Source organism: Pseudorca crassidens, chromosome 3 (assembly GCF_039906515.1).
Source record: "Pseudorca crassidens isolate mPseCra1 chromosome 3, mPseCra1.hap1, whole genome shotgun sequence".
Lineage (NCBI taxonomy): Eukaryota > Metazoa > Chordata > Mammalia > Artiodactyla > Delphinidae > Pseudorca > Pseudorca crassidens.
The window spans coordinates 53,760,067-53,781,075 of NC_090298.1; the positions used below are offsets into that span (position 1 = coordinate 53,760,067).

Consider the following 21,009-nt stretch of genomic DNA (forward strand, 5'->3'; position numbering starts at 1 on the left):
AGGGGAAGGAGATGGGACATTTTGGAGTAGAACTGAGGTAATGTGCCTGCTAATTGGCCTTCAGTAAACTGCTGCCTGGGTTAGCTGGGAAGCCCCACTTCTTAACGGTCCTCAAGGCAGGGACAGGGTGAGGTGAGTGAGGCACCCACCCTGGGCGCCAAAAACTCAGTAACAAAGAAGAATAGTATTTTAATGCAACATCAGGATATCAAAACTAATGTAAAGTATCCACAAGGAACAAAAATACCAAAATTTTAAACAAAGGCAGGACGGCTACTCGTGATTTTCCTTTTGCCTCAGGTTCTAATATGGTTCCGCGTGGTGCTGTTGTGGATCCTGGCTATGTTTAAAAACTTTTGATGTTTATCACGGACATTTTTTTGCATTAATTTAAAGTTTTAAAAGGAACTTTTTTGCCTGATTACTGAGTTTTTTGGTTCCCCCTTAAATTTTGCACCCAAATCAAGTGCCTCATTCCCCTTACCCCAGCCCCCCGTCTTGTGTCCTTAACCAAGAACATCTGGGAAAACTTAGGCTCCTGTGCAGTATTACACGAAAAAATCCCCTAAGACTGGCAGAGCATTTGCAGTGAAGGTTTATGGCTTTCCTTCACTATTCCTTTGTCTTTCCTGCTTTTCCTGGGGGTACAGAGGTAAAGAGCTGGTCCCCAAGTTTCTACTCTGTTCCACTAATATGCCCTCAACCAAAGGGCTAATCAATTCTCATTGGTTGTTAATCAATTTTTACTTTGGTATCCAATCAGAATTTTATAACTATAAGCTACTATCTCTAGCCTAAAATGGGTTATTCAGCTTAATCCAGGCCTTATAAATGCAACACCTGAGTACAAGAGCTCAACTCTCTTGTCTGCCAATGCAGATTTCAGAAGATCAAGCCCTGCATGGGTGTCACCCTTTGGACCTTGAGAAGAAGGCCTAAGTCATTACACTGCCAGCTTCCCTGTTCTCTATCTGCATTTAATGATTTTGTCCCCTCTCTGTTGCTGGTATAATCTTTGCAATACCCCCAGCCTCAACAGAAACTACTGCTCACTAAGGCAGCTTACTGTGTTCCCAGTGGTGAGTGTGCCGGGATGCTTTCTTTCCTCCACTAGTTTTTCATTGTAAATGTGCTATCTCAGTTGCTGTCCCCGGTGAATAGGCTTTAGAGAGCTGGCCTGGGAACCAAACCACCATTTATCTCACGGTTCCTGTGAGAAAGAAGCTTCTAAGGACCAGACATTCAAATGAGAAGAGCGTTTGGACCGCAGCCCACCTGTAAGTTAGGATCTGTAACATAATGAGAGCGAGAACACCAGGTAGGTAGAAAAAGTCTCCTTGGTTCTGAAGTGAGGGTGGCCAATGTGCAAAACTCCTAAACCCTGGGGGAGGGGCATCCTGGCACGGGTGTCTTTTTTTTTTTTTTTTCTTGGAGCTATTTGCACTGCAGAGGCATTGTAGAATCCTTGGAGAAGTAAGGATTAAGGAGGTTAATGCAGTCAATTTGATGGCAAGATTCATTTTTCAACCTCTTCTTTTAAATTCTTTGTTTTCTCTTTGTCATTTAAAATAAGCTTTGAGACTTTATCTCCAACTTGTTTCCCAAATGGCTACATTACTGAGAACTCAGACCCAAGCACAATGCCCGAGCTGTGGGGGAGAGAGCTGGGGAGCTGGGGTCCTTGGCACTGCCAAGCTGTGGGAGTTGATGACCTCCTTTTAGGGTCAAGGTGGGAGGTGCTTCAAAGGATGCTCATGAATGGAAGTGATGGCGTCCTAGTAGGTTACTCTCCTGGCCCTTCCCTGCCATGGGTCCTCCTCAACTTCTAGCCACCTTCCGTGTGAGGAAAAGGCTCTGTGTCTCTCACAGCTGCATCTGGCCCTCTGGCCCTAGTCAGTTTACCTTCCCAGGAGACTTACTAGTTCTGGGATTCAGCAAAGCACAGGGAATCCCTACCCAGCTCCAGGAACCCATCTGAAAAGTCTGGTCACTAACAAACAACAGTTCCTTTACTGAGGGCAATTTTGCTAAACATCTTTATTTTCTATCTCTAGAAATCTTCAGCACTAAATGTGCTGGTATTTCCACCTAAGAAGAAATTTAACTGAAAATATGAGCAGAACGATGAGCAGGAATACAAATACGACAAGAAAGAAAATGCCCATACCCGTCATCCCACAGGACAGTTTGACATCAGACAGCTTAACTCCCCTTAAAGGTGGGGGATTTGCACACACGGTCTCCTCCGAGCCCTCGAGTTTATGCAGGTTTTCTTTGTACCATGTTATGAAATGGATATTTGAGCAAGTGCAGTCCAGGGGATTGTGACTTAAATTAATGGTGCTCTGCTGAGACAAGGTGGGGAGGAGATGGGATGGGATGATGCGAATGTTATTGGCGGCCAGATTGAGGTAGATCCCCTTAAGAGGGCTAAGAGCATCCATGCTATCGCCTGTCAGGCTGTTGTGGCTTAAGTCTAAGTGGCTCATTTTCCCAAGGCCGTGGAATGCTTGCTGGTCTATGGAGAGGAGCTCACAAGAGGATAAAATCAGAATCTCCAAGCTACTCACTGTCTGAAGTAGGTTGGTCTTTGAGAGGCTCCCATCTTGAAAGTGATTCCCCTGTACATTCAGATGCCGGAGATCCAGCAGGCCTTCTAGAAGGTGCCGATTGCTAGTATCAAGGAGGCAGTGAGAGAGATTCAGAACCCGCAGGAGATGGAGGTTTTGGAAAGGACTTTGTGAAGGCTTAACATGCAGGTGGGTAAAGGCCAAATCCAGTAGTTCTAGCCAAGGACATTCTTTGAACGCCTGATCCTCGAGACCAAGGGGCTCATTGTAGCTCAGGTTTAAGTACTGCAAGTGGGGCAGGTTTTTGAGTTGCAGATTGCAACAGTCAGAAGCCTCAATATCACTGTGACTTAAATCAAGTTTCTGAAGATTTTCTAGTTTTTCCAAACACCTGACACCGAGGTCAAGTTTCTTCCTGTTGCCTTTGACAGAGAGGTCTGTAAGGGATGGGAAACTGGCAGCATTGATTTGACACAATTGGTCAAAACTATTTGCATTGAGAACTAATTTCTTGAGAGAGTTCATACCCTCAATTCCAGAGGGTAATCCTTTCAAGTGAGTTGCCGTCAGATCCAACTCCTGGAGTCGAGTGAAGCACCGAAATGTAGAAGGTGAGAAGCCACCGAAATGGTGCTTTTGTAGGTTGATGCTCTCAACAGCCATGTCACAAAGTCCCTCAAATGTGGCTGAAGTGAGGTCTTGGTCATCAGTGTCCTCAAATGTCCCCAGCCAAAGAGACTGAATAGTAGAGTTCTGTAGACCTTTCAATATAACAGACAAGTTGAGAGACCCTCCAAATTTCAAACTTTGAAAGATTTTTGAATTGAAAGCCCCAGGCTCAATGCCTTTAATGTCATTGCCATTGAAGTTAAGGCTTAGGTTCGTGGCCTGTTGCAGAGCGTTTATGTCTTTACTAGAGATGTAGTGTATAGCATTATTCTGAAAATCCAGGACTTTCAGATTCTGTGTTGGGAAGTTTTCTGGGAGATTAATGGAGGAAATACAGTTGCTTCCAAGATGCAAACTTTCCAAGTTTTCCAGGTTGTGCGCTGGGATAAACTCAAGACTGGATATTCCTGTTTGGGTTAAGAAAAGATGCTTCAGCAACTTGGGCCCGGTAAGTGATGTTTCTGCCATGAATATCAGGGGATTTCCAGTTAACACAATGGTGTTCAGTTGATGATGGTTTTGAAAAGTATCTTCATGTACCCAGTTAATCTGGCACCTTAAAAAGATAACAGTATTTAATAAGAATTAATTAGGGAAAAGAAAAAAATTCTGTCACAGTGACCTATAGTAACAAAGCCATCTTTTGTGTATAGTAAAAACAGTGTACGTTATTATTCAAAGTAAAACATAATAAACTTTCTTCAGTACCCACAGATGGCCTGTTGAGTTAATGACTAGCCTCAGATCTGAACACTCTGATTTAGAATTTTTTTCCAGATATTTTAGATTGAACTCTCAGAGGTTTGTGTTTGGAACAGTTTAGTGGTTTGATTGTAGGCAAAATCAAACTATTATTTACTGTTATAAGTGATATAAAATATGTCTTATATACTACATAATATATAACATATGCTATGTAAAGTATGAATCTGTGTCATCCTGGGCAAGTCACAACTTTTTTCAACCTCAGTTTTTTCTTCTCTAAATTATAGCAACGATGATTACTTTGTAGAATGGTTGTGATTCAAATGGTATATATGAAAATGCCCCATAGAAATATGGAACACTAGAGGTTCAGAGAAACCCATCCTGATAGTACACTTAAAAATACTGGATTACACACACACACACACACACACACACACACACACACACACACACAGCTCCCCTGAAGGTCAGTAAGGGAATTACTTAGAAATGCATTGTCAAAGGGAAGCTTGAATCCATAGAACCAAGGAAGTTCTGGAGCTAGTTTTGTCATATCTGTCAATACTTGCCAATCCCTAGTGGCCTAGAGCCTGGGTGTTAATGAGCCACATGGACCAGTGTCAGGAGACAAACTTGGGGACAGGATAGGAGGTCTTATCAAAACCTGCAAACTACCAAGACCCTCAAAGGATCCTTTCAGTGGGTGAACTTAAAAAAGAAAACTCACAGAGGGAGACTTCTAGGATATGCTTTTGTCTTGGCCTTGGCTCTGGGTAGAACAGCAACAACAAGAACAACAAGAAAAGTCTCCTCTGAGATCCTTTAACCAGAAGCTTCCACCTATGAGAACTGTAGCCTGAATTTATGCTACCTCTGTGGACTTCCCCAAAGAAACCCAAGTGGAAAATTTAGCTTAAAGCAGTTGCAGGATGGTAGTGACTTTAGGTAACTAGCAGAAGTAAAGAGAAACCTTTTCTGGAGTCATGTACTTACTGAATTTTTTATAAGAAGAACTTTCAAATTTACATAAAAGTAAAGAGAATAGTACGATGAACTTCCATATATCTTTCACACAAATGCAACAATTCTCACATTTTTGCCACATCTGCTTCTTTGCTTCATCTATACCTACTTCCCTCTCCTAAATTATTTTATGTCAAATCCTAGGTGTCCATACATATTTCAGTATGCATCTCCAAAAAAAAGGCTTATTTTCCATAGCCATGATGCCATTGTCACACATGAAAATATTAGTAATTCATTGGTATTATCTAGTTCCAGGAAAACATTTTAAACAAAGATTTACACAAAGTTCCACATGATAAGTGAGCTCAAAATAAAATTCAATAAACACATAAGGAAAACACATTAGCTTAAGTCAGCCAAAAAAAAAAGTTCTACAGAATCAGATTTTAAAAGGTAGCAGATGCCAGAGTTATCAGATATATCGGATAATGTGTATGTATATATATATCATATATATGTGATATATAAAGAATATATTACATAGCTGATATGTACTGAATATTATCAGAACATATAATAAATATGCTTTCGTCAAACATATGTTTGATATGTTTAAAGGTAACACCAAGAACCAAAAGTATGATGAAGGAAAAAATATTAAAACTGATCTCATATATTTGTAAAATGAAAAATCAGTGAAACTTATTGAAATGGGAGAAGTTAATAATTGAAATTATAAGCCAATGGATAGTTTATACAGGAGATTAAACACAGTTGAAGAGGATATTAATGGACTAGGAGTAAATATGAGAAAATTACCTAGAATGTAGTCCAAAAAACAAAGAGTTGGAAAACAAGAAAGAGAGATTAAGATATATAAAGGACAGATAAGAGGATGCAGTATAAGTCTCACCAGAGATCCAAAGGAGATACAGGAGTGAATGGGGGCAAACCGGAGTTCAAATTGATAGTGGCTAGAATATTTTAGAATTGATGAACGACGCCAATCTCAGATTCAAGGAGCCTGACGATCTACACAGTGCATCACTGTGATATTACAGAATTCCAAGGACAAAGCGAAGCTATTGGAAATGTCCAGAGAAGAAAAGACAGATTGCCAACATGCGAAAAATAACTAGACAGATAGATGACCTCCCAACAGCAACAGTGGGAGACTGGAATGATAGCCTCAAAGGGCCAAGAAAAAAACAACTGTCCACCTAGAATCATATGCCAGAAAATGCTATCTTTCAAGAATCCGAGTGAAATAAAGATATCTTCAGAAAAACAAAAACTGAGGGAGTTGACTGCTAACAGACACTCACTAAAGAAATGTCTAAGGAGGTGCTTTAGGAGAAAGGAAAATGATTCCAGAGAGGAAGATCTGAAAAGCAAGACAGAAGAATGAGAAAAGGGGATAGAAAGCAAGTTGGTAAAGCTAAGGACACCACGACTGTGTTAAGTAATAAAAACAGTGCCTCATGTGTCCAGATAACAGGTGGGGAGGGGAGCAGAGGAGGAGGTTTTAGAAAGTATGAGGTCCTATTTTTATCACTTTTTCAAAATAGCAGTAGAGGAAACTAAAAGTCCTTCAGCTACAAAAGCTATCCTGGCCCAACACTTCTTAAACATGTGGTCAAACTCATCTCATCTGACAATGAGAAATGATAAAGGAGAGGGAAAGTAAATTTCTTTGTGGCAACACTAGGTAGGTAACAGAAAGATCTGAAAGGGCAAGGCTTTCTCTCAATTGTATCTAACGGAGTCTTAGCTGGGAGGTAGCCTAGGGTTATTTGGGGGACTCTGGACTGGGAGTCAGGAGAGCAGAGTCCCAGTTTCCTTCCCTTGTGACCTTAAGCAACCTCATAAAATCTCCTTGAACCTCTGTTTTCCCATCTAACACAAGTGGGATGGCAGTATGTACCATACCTACCTCCCAGTGGTTGTTATGCAGATGTGAACGTACAGGTCTATGTATGTGAATACTCTCCTGCTCTGTAGAAGCTTAAGTTGAAGGACCAAAGTAGAATAAGTAGAGCTGCTGCAAGGGGTGCAGACCTCATCCACATACGGAGCCCTTTCCCCCATTACACACACACACACACACACACACACACACCAGCTGCATTTCCCTTTCACTCTCTTCCCTTATTTTCTTATGATACTTCTGCCTGCTGGTTCACAAGCACTGGTTCAGCATTTAGAATCCTAATTCTGCCTCTGAAACCAAATAATGGAACTCTTTTTTACCAACTTTCACGAAAAAATTAGTAGATGGCATGTATTTCTCCTCTAATTTTTTTCTTAAAATGTCACACCCATTAATAGTCAACTATGTTAAAATATACTATGATGTGGCATCTGATCTAGTAGAAGATTTATTTTCAGTTTTGTTATTGATATTCCTTAGAACTTCATAAACAGCACTGCTGACACAATCTAGTTTGAGAACAAGCCACTTTCCTCTCCATTGATTGGTGCTTATTTAAATTATATTTTACGTGTATAAAAATATTTCATGGGAAAGGGTAAACATGCAGAATAAGCATGTTGTCCCTGTGCCCCAAAAGAAGGTCGTGGAAACAATTTGAATGCAAGTTGTGTTTTGACCTAAGTAGAACATCAAGCACAGGCAAAGAACTCAGATACATACCTGGTCAAATCCAAGAAGATAAGATTTATGAGTCTGCTGAAGGTTATATTTTGAATTGCAGGCAAGAAGTTAAAGCCGAATTCCAAAAATTCTGTTGTATTTGGTAGAGTGTCAGGAATCTCTCTGAGACCTAAATTTTCACAGTTATATGTCTTGTTGGCTTCTTTCTGATGAGAGAAACAATGTAAATTAATATCAGACAGTATATGGTATATGGTTGACTATCTAGCAGAATTACATATTTTATCCTTTGAGCAGCAGTCTTACTTCTAGGAATCTTCACCAAATATAATACTTGGAAAAACACAAAACGACTTATGCATAACATTATTCATTTTAGTATTTTTTTACAATAGCAAATATTGGCAATAATCAGATTATCCATCCACATAGGACCACTTGAACAAAATATGGTGTATTCACTGAATGGAACCCTGTGTAGCTGAAAAAAGGATAAGCATGATCTCCATAAACTGATAATGGAGTGATATACAGGTTTATTGTAAGGTGAAAAAAGCAAGGTGCAGAACGTCTATTAGTATATATTGTATATTGTATATGGTATACAGCATGCTACCTTTTGTGTAAGGAAGGTATGTGTGTATTTTCCTACATTTACAAGAAGAAACCATGGGGAAAAACCGCAAACTGGTTATATTTAAGGGAAAGGAAGGAACCAGATGGAGGAGCGGGGATGAAAACAAGGCTTCCCTGAGCGCAATTTTATAGTTTTGATTTTGGATGCATGGCAGTGTTTCCTTTCACTTTGAAACAAACAAATCAACTCTAGATTAGCTTCGACAAAAGAATACGATCGGATATTACATTCTTTGTGATGTGATGCAGTATGAAGTACACAGCACCGCCTATGAAGTATTGCCAAAAAAATTTAACCTTAAATCCAATCAAGACTTTAGGCCTAACTTTCAGTCTATACGTGATTTGGGGGATTTCAGGTAAACAGCACCACAAGGTAGCAGTCAGCCAAAGGCAGAAGGTGGAGCATTCCATAGCATGACTGACTTCATTTTATCAGCATGTGAATGATGTTTGGCGGAAGTGGAGAGCAAGGGAGTGAGATGAGAGAGGAGGCTGCTCTTATAAAAAGAGACAGATACGAAAGCTACTTCAGAGACATGACCAAAAGATAATAGAATAGCCCTTCTTTTCTAAATTTTTTATTGAAGTATAATTGACTTACAATGTCATGTTAGTTTCTGGTGTACATCAAAGTGATTCAGTTATACATATATGTATGTGTGTATATATATTATATATATATATATTCTTTTTCATATTCTTTTCCATTATGTTTTATCACAGGGTATTGAATATAGTTCCCTGTGCTATACAGTAGGACCTTGTTGTTTATCTGTTTTATATAAAATAGTTTGCATCGGCTAATCTCAAACTCCCACTCTAATCCTCCCTCACCGCTACTCCCTTGGCAACCACAAGTCTATTCTCTATGTCTGTGAGTCTGTTTCTGTTTTGTAAATAAGTTCATTTGTGCTGTATTCTAGATTCCATGTATAAGTGAAATCAATGGTATTCGTCTTCTTCTTTAAGACCTACCTAGTATGATAATCTCTAGGGTCCATCCATGTTACTGCAAATGGAATTATTTCATTCTTTTTTATGGCTGAGTAGTATTCCATTATATATATATATATATATATATATATATATATATATATATATATACTACATCTTCTTTATCTATTCATCTGTTGATGGACATTTATGTTGCTTCCATGTCTTGGCTATTGTAAATAGTGCTGCAATGAATATTGGAGTGCAGGTGTCTTTTCAAATTATAGTTTTGTCTGTATATATGCCCAGGAGTGGGATTTCTGGATCATATGACATAGAGTAGCCCTTCTTTAGATGCTGATTCAAATAAAGCATTTGGGAAAAGACATTTTATCAGGGAACTTTGAATGAGGACAGGATATTAGAGAATACTAAGAAACTGTGAATTTTGTTAATAATAATGACCTTGCCGTTATGTAGGAGAAATGTTCTTATTTTGAGTTGCATTTTGAAGCATTTAGAGGCAAAATGACATGATGCTTGGGATTTGCTTTAAAATACTTTGGCAAGAAAGGAAGGAGTGGATAGCAGAAATCAGTGGGCAAAACGTTGATGGTTGTTGAATGTGGAGTGATGCACGCAAGGTTCCCTGTAACTAAGTGCTTTTGTACATATTTAGAAATTTTCTTAATACAACCTCTTTTAAAAAGAACTAGCAGCATGGCACAGATCTTAGGTCATAGGTCTTGTAATCTTGAAGAATGACTGAGTTTTAAATCTCTGGAACTGTAGGCTGCTGATACCAGACCTAACATTTGGGCACAGCCCTGCACATAAATTCACAGGACTTCCTCATTCTGAGTCCCCAGGAGAGTCAAGTGTTCTGACGTCTGTTGTTTACTGCTTGCTAGAAGTGCAAACTCAAGTTATAGATCTTGGACTAACTAGGTAACAATGGGAAGGGGTTAGTTAGAAGCCTATAGAATTGTGGGCTCATAATTTATCTGGATGATGCCTTAGGGTAAAGGATCGTGGGGCAGGTATGAAGGTCTGTTGGGGTATGTTTTGCATGGGGAGGCTCCAGGGAAGGAAAGAAATGATCTCCAAGAAAAGTACACTTGGGGATACAAAGAAGAAAGACATCCCAGAACCATAGGCCATCTCTCAGCTCATCTCAGGCTCCATGTGATTTCATCCAACCTTTCAGGCCCTGCTTTCTCTGTGCCACACAGGGGTCTCACTAGATGCCCCACTGAGACTGCCCTGGACTGGGAAAGACCTGCCCCATGAAAGTCTAAATCAGCAGCTGTCCTCATCCTGAGTTGCAAACAGGTCTGCTTAGTTAGAAACAGAAGATGGCACACATCCGCCTTTGCTCTGAAGTGTGACATTTTAGAGGTGTTGCTAATTTAACTGCTTTTTCCTTTATTCACTCCAACTTCTGATTAGTTGGGCACTTTTTTGTAGGTACAGTGAGCATGCTCATTTACAGGAAATCACTGGTTTCCTTCTCTATTGTGACAATATTAAGAAAGTCACTGATGTCATTGCCACATAAGAAAGTCATTGCCACATTTATATTTTCTTGTAATCCATAATTCTTTCGTGGACCCAAAGCCCTTCAGGCACTGCCACAAATCTACATAATGCCCTTGAAATGCACACTTTGCATTTAAAACATATTTGATTGACTGGTGGGGGAAAACACATGCTGCTAGACCCCTCTTTGGTCCCCCTGAACATGGAAGACCTAGAGAGAAGATGTATGTGCAGCTGCTAAGGTCTGGATTAGCTTTGAGGAGACATTTTTCTTTTCTGGTCTCCACTGGCATAGCTGATGTCATATATACGTGGACAAAGGGGGCATTTTCTCAATTCATCTCACTCTATTCTGGTCCGTTAGCAAAAGACTCGACGTTGGCAATTCCCTCCTTTTCCAGAATATAATGTGCCCGTGAGAACTAAATTGTATGCTTTACTAAGCACTTCACTGCATTAATGTGATTCCCAAAGTTGGAATGGAGTACTAGCTCTCCTGAGCCAGTGGCCTGAGGGAGCGCCTAGCAAATGGAAAGGAATAGCTCAGTTTCAACCCAGTGAAAACCCAAGAACCAGTGCATGACACTTCCCGGGAGTACTGAGAAGTCCACCACCACGAGCCAGGGTCGTAACACTCAATAATCTCTAGTTACATAAACTGCAATGAACTATCTGCCCTTGATTCCTAAAAAAAGACGCAAATGACAAGAACTGCAGCTCGTAAGAAAATTTGAAAACCAAACACATTTCAGAGACTGTTCTGGGCTCTTGTGCCACGGCTTTCACAGCCACACTCCCGTACAATCACTGCATCTCATTTCCGTGTCTCTTTTGTCTCCTGTAATCTGAAATGATTCTTCAGCCTTTCCTGGTCTCTCCTGGCATTGATTAATTTTTTTTAAGAATCCAGGCTCATAGTTTGCAGAATGTTACTCCTTTGGGGTTTGTATGTTTCCTCGTGATTTGATTCAGGTTATACATTGTTCATAGAACTACATCGGTGAGATTGTATCTTATTCACTGTCAGTTTTCACAGCAAAACTTTCTAGGGGTGAGTTCTGATAGCATAGCACAGGATTCCCGGGCAGCAGAATGATAATACAACGGAGCAGGAAAGGACAGGGTGTAAAAGAGGATTGCTGGGTCCTGACTGTGTGGCCACTGCCATTTTGCCCAGGGCTGGGCCAGCTGTGAGGACCATGGGTTCAGTTGCTTTTCTAGGCAGACACCCACCACCGCTTTTGCAGCTCCTGTGGTTTCTCTGAGCCCCACATGACCACTTCTTATAGACCCAGACTTCATCACTAGACCTCAGTCTAGGGTCAGTTTCCAAAGTCACTTTCTCATTCTTCTGCTTTGGCCATTCCATCGCAGAGAGGACCCTTCTGGATGTGAACTTAGGCAGCCAGCAGGGCTGAGACAAAGCCAGCTGGTATTCAGGACAACTGCCCCATGCCCGTCCCTAATCCATGTCATGGGCATTTGCACTGGGACCTGTGCCGGTCACTTCATCTCCAGCTCCGCCTCAGAGCTGTGCCTTTACACAGAGCAGGACTCCCAAGTGCTACATCTTTGTCTGCAATCCCTTTTCCCTCCAGGTATTCATTTGCATTTTTTCAATCAGGATCTTATTTTGCTTCTTTCTGCTGCATCTCTAACCCCCTGCCATTCCACAATATTTTCTCTCCTCACAAGGGCTGAGATCATTTTCTGATTTCAAATTCTCTGAGTTTCACGCAAGTGCTAATCCCACTTGTTGGGATGTCTCCTCTGCACTTGGTACCCACAGAAGCCAGCTCCGCCGGGCACGAGGAGTCTGGGACACTGAACCCCAGCCCTCCCTCGGTGACCACTCCTCTGTCCAGAGATAGCAATTTGACTGAGCCAAATCACAGAGTAATAATGACTCTGAAAATAAAACAAAACACTCCCAAGAGGTCACAGCCCTAAAACTTTGTTGTCAGTCTAACTCCTCCAGGCAAGGGGCACTCCAATTATAAGTGGTTCTTTTTCTGTGTGTCTTGTGGCAGACTGCCCAGGTTCAAATTCCAGCTCTCAACTACCAAGCTGTGTTCTCTGAGCCTCCTTTTTTGCCCAGCTGTAGATCGAGGTTAATAACCCCTGTTGGCAGACCAACTCTGAGGATTAATGAGGTAATAATGTACGTCACTCTCACAAGAAAAGTTAGCATTTCCCTGGATCATCAAAACATCATTGTCATCGTCTAGAGCTATTGGGAAGCCCTTGTATCCATGAACTTGGAGTTCTCTTAAAATAGAGCTCTACTTAAACACTCTCCCCATACCTAGACCCAAAAGACTGTCTCCTACCATGGTTTTAAGGGGACAGAATAGTCAAGGTGAGCCCATTTGAAATGAGGAGGCATGCCTACACTCCCAAGCAATTATTCAAGAGCACATCTAAAATGTTACCTGAGTCCGAATCACAGAACACTGAATTCCAGCTACTCTCTGCATATTGGTCAGCCTCCAAAAACCTGGTCATAGATCTCATTTTGTTACTTATGATAACATACCTACATGAATACACACACAGAGCATTTAATCATGGAAGGTTCTGTGTGGAGTATTTACGAGTGTTCGTTATAATATTTTTAGAAGATTTTAGAATTTGTCAAGGTTTGACATTTTTTTCAAACAAAAAGTTTTATTAAAAAATTCATCCTGACTCTTACCTCACATCGTAGGCAAAAAGCAATTCCAAATGGCCTGTAAATGTACATGTGAAACTTAGAAATAAATACCAAATGATAAAACTTCCAGAAGAAAGCATAGGATAATATCTCCATGGCCTTGCGCTGGCAAAAACTTCTTTTTATTTTTAAGTTATTTATCTATCTATCTGTCATCTGTCTATCTATCTATTTATTTAGGCTGCGCTGAGTCTCCGCTGCTGTGTGTGGGCCTCTCACTGCTGTGGTCTCTCCCGTTGCGGAGCATGGGCTCCAGGCGGGTGGGCCCCATCAGTTGCCGCGCGTGGGCTCAGTAGTTGTGGCTCGCGGGCTCTAGAGCACAGGCTCAGTAGCTGCGGCACGAGGGCCCAGCTGCTCCCCGGCATGTGGGACCCTCCCGGACCAGGGATCGAACCCGCATCCCCTGCATTGGCAGGCGGACCCCCAACCACTGCGCCACCAGGGAAGTCCCGGCAAAAATTTCTTAAACAGAACAGATATGCACTGAAAATAAACAAAGGAACAATGATAAATCAAGCAATATTACAATAAAAGGTTTCTGTTCATCAAAAAATGTCAAGAGAGTGAAAAGGCAAGCCACAGAGTGGGAGAATATATTTGTAATGTGATAAAGAACCTGTATCCAGGATACATGAAGACCACTACAAAAACAAAATACAGACAACGTAAGAGAAAATGGGCCAAAGACTTGAAATAGGCACTTACACACACACACACACACACACAAGGATACATAAATATACTCAATTTAATTATTTATCAGGAAAATTAAAAATCCCAGTGAAATACCGCTATCCATCAGAAGAGCTAATGTTCTTAAACAAACAGTAGCAAATGTCAGTGAGGCTGTAGGGCAGTCAGAACTCATAGCCATTGCTGGTGAGAATAAATGGGTACCAACCCATCGAAAAACTGTTTGGCAATATTTACTGAAGTTAAACATATGTGTGCCCTACGACCAAATACATCTACTCCCTATTATACACCTAATAAATCTTTGTTGACTAAAGACCTAGGTAAGAATATCCAAAGCAGCAACATTCATAATAGGCAAAAAATGGAAAACAATGCAAATGTCCACTAACAGTAGAATGTATACATAAATAGTTTCACTAATAAAACAGAATACCATTCAGTGATTAATGGAGCACATGATGGCCGCACACAACATCATATATAACTATCACGTGTTTGATATTGCGTGGAAGCAGCCAGACACAGAAGGGTACACACTGTATGGTCTCACGTACACAAAATTCAAGAAGAGGCAAAGTCAATTTTTGGTGATATAAGTGAGAGTACTGGATGGTCTTGGGGGCTAGTGACCGGGAGGAGACAGGAGAGGGCTTCTGAGGTGCTGAGAAAGTTCTGTTTCTTGATCTGTGTGCTGCTCACATGGATGTGTTCGCTTGGTGAGAACTCATTGAGCTCTACACTTAGGACTGGTGAGCTTTTCTGTATGTATATTTTACTTCAATAAAAATGTACTGAACTCAAAACAAAACCAAACCCTTGTTTTCAGGATAGGGCCTGATAAATTCATGGTGGTCACATGAACATATATACAGTATGTGTTAATTTTGCTGAAACTGAAGAGGAAGAATGAATGAGGAAAGGAAGACAAGAGGAAGGAGTGGGCAAGCTGGAGTGAATTTCACCTGAAAAAGGGCCAAACTGTTAAATCAAAAGCTTCCTCTCCTACCACTTCTACTTTATCTCACTTTTCTGAAGCAGGACTCTTTGGGGAAGTGGCCATGTGCTGGGAGGTTGGACAAACGCTCCTTCATGCTAGGGAGCAGGTTTGGAGGTCTGCTCTTTGCACTGGGACCCTGTTGACATCTTATGTCCCAACTGGGATTATTTGGGGGAAATTGTTTGCAGAGGAAAACAACCCTCACTTCTTCCTACTATGAACCTTTGAGATCATCTCCCCGCCTGAGCTTTTTGGTTCCTTTTTCACTGTAAAGAAAAACTCCTGCACACCTCGTTGCCCTTTTAAGGCTCAGATAGGACTGCACGCTGAATCTCAACATTTCCAGGTGGTTTAATCTGGACAAAGACAAATAGTTTGGACTCACCTCAGTGCACATTGGATCTGAGGAGGTGGCGACTTTACAGCTGGCAGAAATCAGCACCGCCAACAGGAAGCAGCCGACACGGGGAGCCATCACAGGACCGAGGCAACCCAGCTTGGTAGGGTTAGCTAATGCCTGGAGCTGTGAAATCGAATCAAGCTATGATGGCCTCGATAATCTGGCAGCCAGAGAGTGCTCAGAAGGGTAATCTGAGAACAAGAAATGCTGTTGACGGCTCAGCAGTTGGTGGATTTTTGCTGCAAAAAAGGGGAAGTCCTTTCTGCATAGTACCCATTCTTGCCCAAAATAGCTGAGCACCCAGCCTCAGAATGGCCCAGTGCATTTCCTGGCCAACATGAATCAGTTGCGCAGTTCCTTTTCGCTGGTCACATGGACTCTCGGGGTCATGGTTCCTAGTGACCCTAGGCGAGCTTCAACGGTTTGGCCAGCTCCAACAGCTTCTGGTCCCTTTCCATCGGAGAGGTTGTGGGAGCAGAAGTCTGTCCTCACGGAGGAGGCCACCTTGTTAGCTGGCCTAGGTGAGTGACCAGGAGAGGTGCTGGGGCACGCTGGAAGGGCAGAGCACTCTGTGGGGGGCAGAGGGAAAGTACCCTGCAGTGGCACCTGCTGGAGCTGGGAGCTAGGGCAAGAGGGAGCAGGGTCATCCCAGAAAGGGAGTGGAGCTGCTGCCTTGGCCACCTTCACAGTACCCACTTCTAGTCTTGGTACAGGAGGAGGACAAATCCATCCCTTGACCCCGTGATTCAGGCCTGCTAAAGCGGCTGGAGTGGAATCCCCTCTTGTTCCCTCCCAAGGTGACCCAGGGAAGTAGAGGCCACTTCCATATACAGAGCAGTCTGACTAAGAGAGAGAAGAGTTAAGGGTGCCAGACTTGGCTCTATTTTTTCTTAGAAATACCTTCAAAACAGGATTGCAACTACCCTCATTATGATGCAAGATATGGTAGTGACTAAAGAAAGTTAAAGTTCATGTATTCCTCACTGGGCTGAATTTGGCTACCTCAGACACTGTCTGTTCTCCAGTCCTTTGACATATAGGAGATATTTGGTGTTACTGTCCTCCCATTCCATTTCCAAGAGCCAATTCGTAGCATCAGAGTTCACAATACCTTGAGAGAATAATACTACTACCACTACTGTGTTACAACTACTAATATGATAATTAGAGTAGCTACCATTTATTGAGCACATATTACGTGTCTAAGTAGGTTTTCTTTTGTTTTATAGATATCTCCTTATCATATACTCTATCAAAGAGGTGCTATTATTTCCCCCATTTTATAGATGTAGAAACTGATGCTTAGAGGAATAAATGACCTCTCCGAGACCACACAAGTAGAAGGTGGTAGACTAGGGCTTCAGATCCAGACAGTCTCACTGCAGAGACTGTGCTATTACTCCTGATAGTTTAAGAAAGGATTTTGCCTCCTGAAAAAGCTGAAGAGTGTACGGTGTGAAGAAAGTTCTTCATCTGGGGATTTCAAAGCAGATGCGAAAAAGCAGGGGGTGGTTAGAGAAACTACGTAGTTGGCACTGTGCTAGGGCTACTACAAATAATTAGACTTTTCTGGTCACCCTTAAAACGCCATCCTCATCAACAAAACACCTTCAAAGATGCTTTTGGCGAAACGCCGTCCAAGCAAACCCAGACTGATGGCAACCACCTTGCTTTGAAGAAGACACGCATCACAGTGTCATGGAAGAGTTCTTGAACTGAAAAGAGATCTACTTTGAAGCCTCAGACCCATCATTTACCGACAGAGCAAACCTGGGCAAGTCATTTGACTTTTCTGAGTCTATTTCCCACCTGAATAATAAAACAAGAATTCCAATTCCTGTTTTGCCAACATTGCAGGGTAATTATGAGGATCCAATGGGATCATTTACGTGAAAATACTTTCTTAACCTCAAAGTCCTACATAAATGTGAAGAATGTGAGGCAAAGACTCCTCTGAGTAACCAATTCCAACGTCATGTAAATATCACTCTCAGGAAATTGTCTCCTGCCCCAGAGGCATTCAAAAGGCATATTACTTTCCCTCTTAAACACAGGTTTGATGGCTCAGTTAAGGCCATAAGATTTTGTCATTTTTCTGACGATACACTATCTGCATATTATTTGCATATGTTTGCATAATGGATTCAAAAGACTCACTGCAAGTGTATAAGAGTAAACGAAAATAAATGAATATGAGTGACCTTCTGCCACAGCATTCAAATCAAATATTCAGGGCATAGTACCCTGAAATATGAAATAGATTAAAATTTAAACTATTGCAAACAGATGCGAAGATACGTTGTTGAGTTTGGAGGCAAGAATGAAACCCTTATTTGATTCCAGGTTGTTAAGAATCACATACTCTTAAAGGTCACCCCATCCCAATGATTTTCATGCCTGAATTTTCTCCTCCACACCTCTTACCCCACCCATTTCCATGGACAAAACATACACACTACATTATCTTCCAGTCTTTCCTGAACTGCCTCAGGTGACAGAAAGCTTACTATCTCCCAATGAATTATTTTGGCAAATTTTGACCATTTAAAAGGTTTTATATTATGGTGAACTGCTAAAGTCTTCTCTAACTTCCCCACAATTGTCCTTGTTTCCTCAGGCCAGCAGGACAAGTTCAAGACCTTTTACTACTTGACAGTCCTTAAGGTATTTGAAAATGGTTATTATGTACCTGAACTATCCCCTTTCTAGGTTAAAAATCTCTAGTTCCTTCAGCTGTGTCACAAGTTCATGCATTGTAGTCCCAGACAGTCTCTTTATCTGAATATTTTCCAAATCTCCCAAGAAAGGCACTGACTGAGTTGAATTCTGTTCCTAGCTTTGCCATTAACTAGTTGTGTGTGGCTGTGAAATTTCCTCATCTGCAAAATGATGTAGTTGAACTATTTATAAGGCACTTCATCTAAAAATCCCATTATTGGGGCTTCCCTGGTGGCGCAGTGGTTGAGAGTCCATCTGCCGATGCAGGGGACACGGGTTCGTGCCCCGGTCCGGGAAGATCCCACGTGCCGCGGAGCGGCTGGGCCCGTGAGCCATGGCCGCTGAGCCTGCGCGTCCAGAGCCTGTGCTCCGCAACGGGAGAGGCCACAACGGTGAGAGGCCCGTGTACCGCAAAAAAATAAAAAATAAAAAAAAAATTAAAAATCCCATTATTCTATTTCAAAACAATGATTTCCATTTTACTTATCTAACAGTCATTGGCTTGAGCCAATAAAATAGAGTTACATTGGCTCTTTGTTGACAATCGCTCTTTCTTTACTAATGGAGGTGGTCTTACCCCTTCCACAAATATAAAAAATAGAGAGGTTTGGCTGGAGCTATGGGCATCATATCATGACTGCTGCAATCTTAATTCATTCACAGTGCCATTTAGGGATGGACTGCTGTTACCTGTTACAAGGACTAGGTCTTGCAGAGATACAGAGAGGGAAAGGAGAAGATGAGAAAAGGCACCGGTAACTCATTTATTTCTACAGACTGGTACCCATGTCAGTGGGGAAACAACAGATCTGTGGACCCCAGAAGTTTTTATTAAGTTCAGGTACCCTTATATTACATATTTACATACAAACCCCAAACCATTCTTTGTTGTTGCTGTATTCTGTCTTGTTTTGCACCAGGTTTCCATGCAGTTCATCCCTAGTGTCAGCTGTCACCCATGGGTGACTCCATAGAAACCCCAATTTCATGTCTGGGAGAACTGTGAACTCACTTTCCTGTGTTTCAAGGCGATTATAGCCTGGGGAGCGATGTGAGGTCCTTGGATACCTTGTCTGGCTCTTTATGCCTTTGCTTAGCAATGACCCAACGGCTAGTTTGTTTTCTTCCAAGGGTGTGCAAACCAAAATATGCTTTTGTGACCCAACTTTAGCAAAGAACTAGATGTTTAATATCTGTTGTAGCTTATGGGCACGAGTTGGTATTAAACTGTCCTTTTTTTTTTTTTCTTCTTGTACATTTAGTTTTTGTTCTGCTTTTTGGGTCACGCCTACTTTCCCCACTGACTCCAGACGATTAAATCTACTTGCATCTAAAATGCTACTTTAACTTGAATATTCAAATGCATTTTACGGTCAGTTTTACTCTTTATCGTTATATTTCTCCATATTTGTTTATTTACTTTACCAAATTATTATGACACAAGGTTCAGAGCCATAAAGGCCAGAAGTTGTCCCCACTTCTATCTGAGGGTGTGCTACCTTGTGGGCACACGTAAACAGAGCCCTCAAGCCTGCTTACTGTGCTGTGTAACTGCTGCCTTGCAGCTGATGTCTCTTGTGAGGTCCCCAGGCTAGACAGAGCAAGCGATGCTAACGGGCCTCTGCCACCTGGAGAGGGGACATGGTTCTTCTCATGTCATGCTTGAGTTCAAACTGAGTTGTGTTGACGGCTTCAAGATGCCAGCCTTTATCCTGCTGCTCCAGAACCGGCTCTTTCTCTGCCCTGTGATTGATGGCACTGCTGCCATCACCACCATCAAAGCAGATAGAGTGTCTTCCCATGGCATCACCAGCTCCTCTCCATCACAAAAATACTACGGCCCTTTTCACATCTCAGAGTCCAAGCCTTCTTGGCTTTGTACCCAGGGAAACGGGGGGGTTCTTCCTTAAATTTCCTGCCCCAGGATTTACCCTCTTCCCGAGATGATCGATACTGGAAATATCCATTCCCTGGGGCCCATGTTATAACAATTTAAAATCTCTCTGATTTGGGACATTTCCCCAAAACTAGGTTTCACTATTCCGTGGTCATCCAGTTACACATAAATGGTTCTGGAAATATGCATAACATAATAGAATATTTGGGGCTTCCCTGGTGGCACAGTGGTTAAGAATCCGCCTGCCAATGCAGGAGACACTGGTTTGAGCCCTGGTCTGGGAAGATCCCACATGCCATGGAGCAACTAAGCCTGCGCACCACAACTACTGAGCCTGTGCTCTAGAGCTCGCGAGCCACAACTGCTGAGCCCGAGTGCCACAACTACTGAAGCCCGTGCACCTAGAGTCCGTGCTCCGCAACAAGAGAAGCCACCGTAATGAGAAGCCCGTGCACCGCAACGAAGAGTAGCCCCTGCTCGCCTCAACTAGAGAAAGCCCGCGCACAGCAACGAAGACCCAACATAGTCAAAAATAAATAAATAAATTTATTTTAAAAAATGGAATATTTGTCCAGCTTTAATTTCCTTTTTTTTTTTTTTTTTTGTGGTACGTGGGCCTCTCACTGCTATGGCCTCTCCCGTTGCGGAGCACAGGCTCCGCGGCTCCGCACGCGCAGGCTCAGCGGCCATGGCTCACGGGCCCAGCCGCTCCGCGGCATGTGGGATCTTCCCGGACCGGGGCACGAACCCATGTCCCCTGCATCGGCAGGCGGACTCTCAACCACTGCGCCACCAGGGAAGCCCCAGCTTTAACTTCTAATTAACCATACGGTAAGTGCCATCTACTAACTTCTCTTTCACCTGGTGTATTTTATAAAGGCAGAAATTTTAAAAGCATCCTTAGGGCTTTTCTCTCAAGCTTTAAGTTAATGATATTAACAGGCAGTGAG

At 42.1% G+C, this 21,009-nt stretch overlaps 1 protein-coding gene across 1 annotated transcript; it reads right to left on the minus strand.

Moving 5' to 3' along the window:
• Positions 1-1,549: 1,549 nt before the first annotated feature.
• CD180 (CD180 molecule) lies at positions 1,550-15,663 on the minus strand. Its single transcript, XM_067730077.1, has 3 exons — positions 15,430-15,663; positions 7,567-7,733; positions 1,550-3,795 (listed from the first exon to the last, which is right to left on the minus strand). The coding sequence occupies exons 1-3, from the start codon at positions 15,517-15,519 to the stop codon at positions 2,067-2,069; spliced, it is 1,986 nt and encodes a 661-aa protein (XP_067586178.1). The 5' UTR covers positions 15,520-15,663; the 3' UTR covers positions 1,550-2,066.
• Between the last annotated feature and the right edge of the window lie 5,346 nt (positions 15,664-21,009).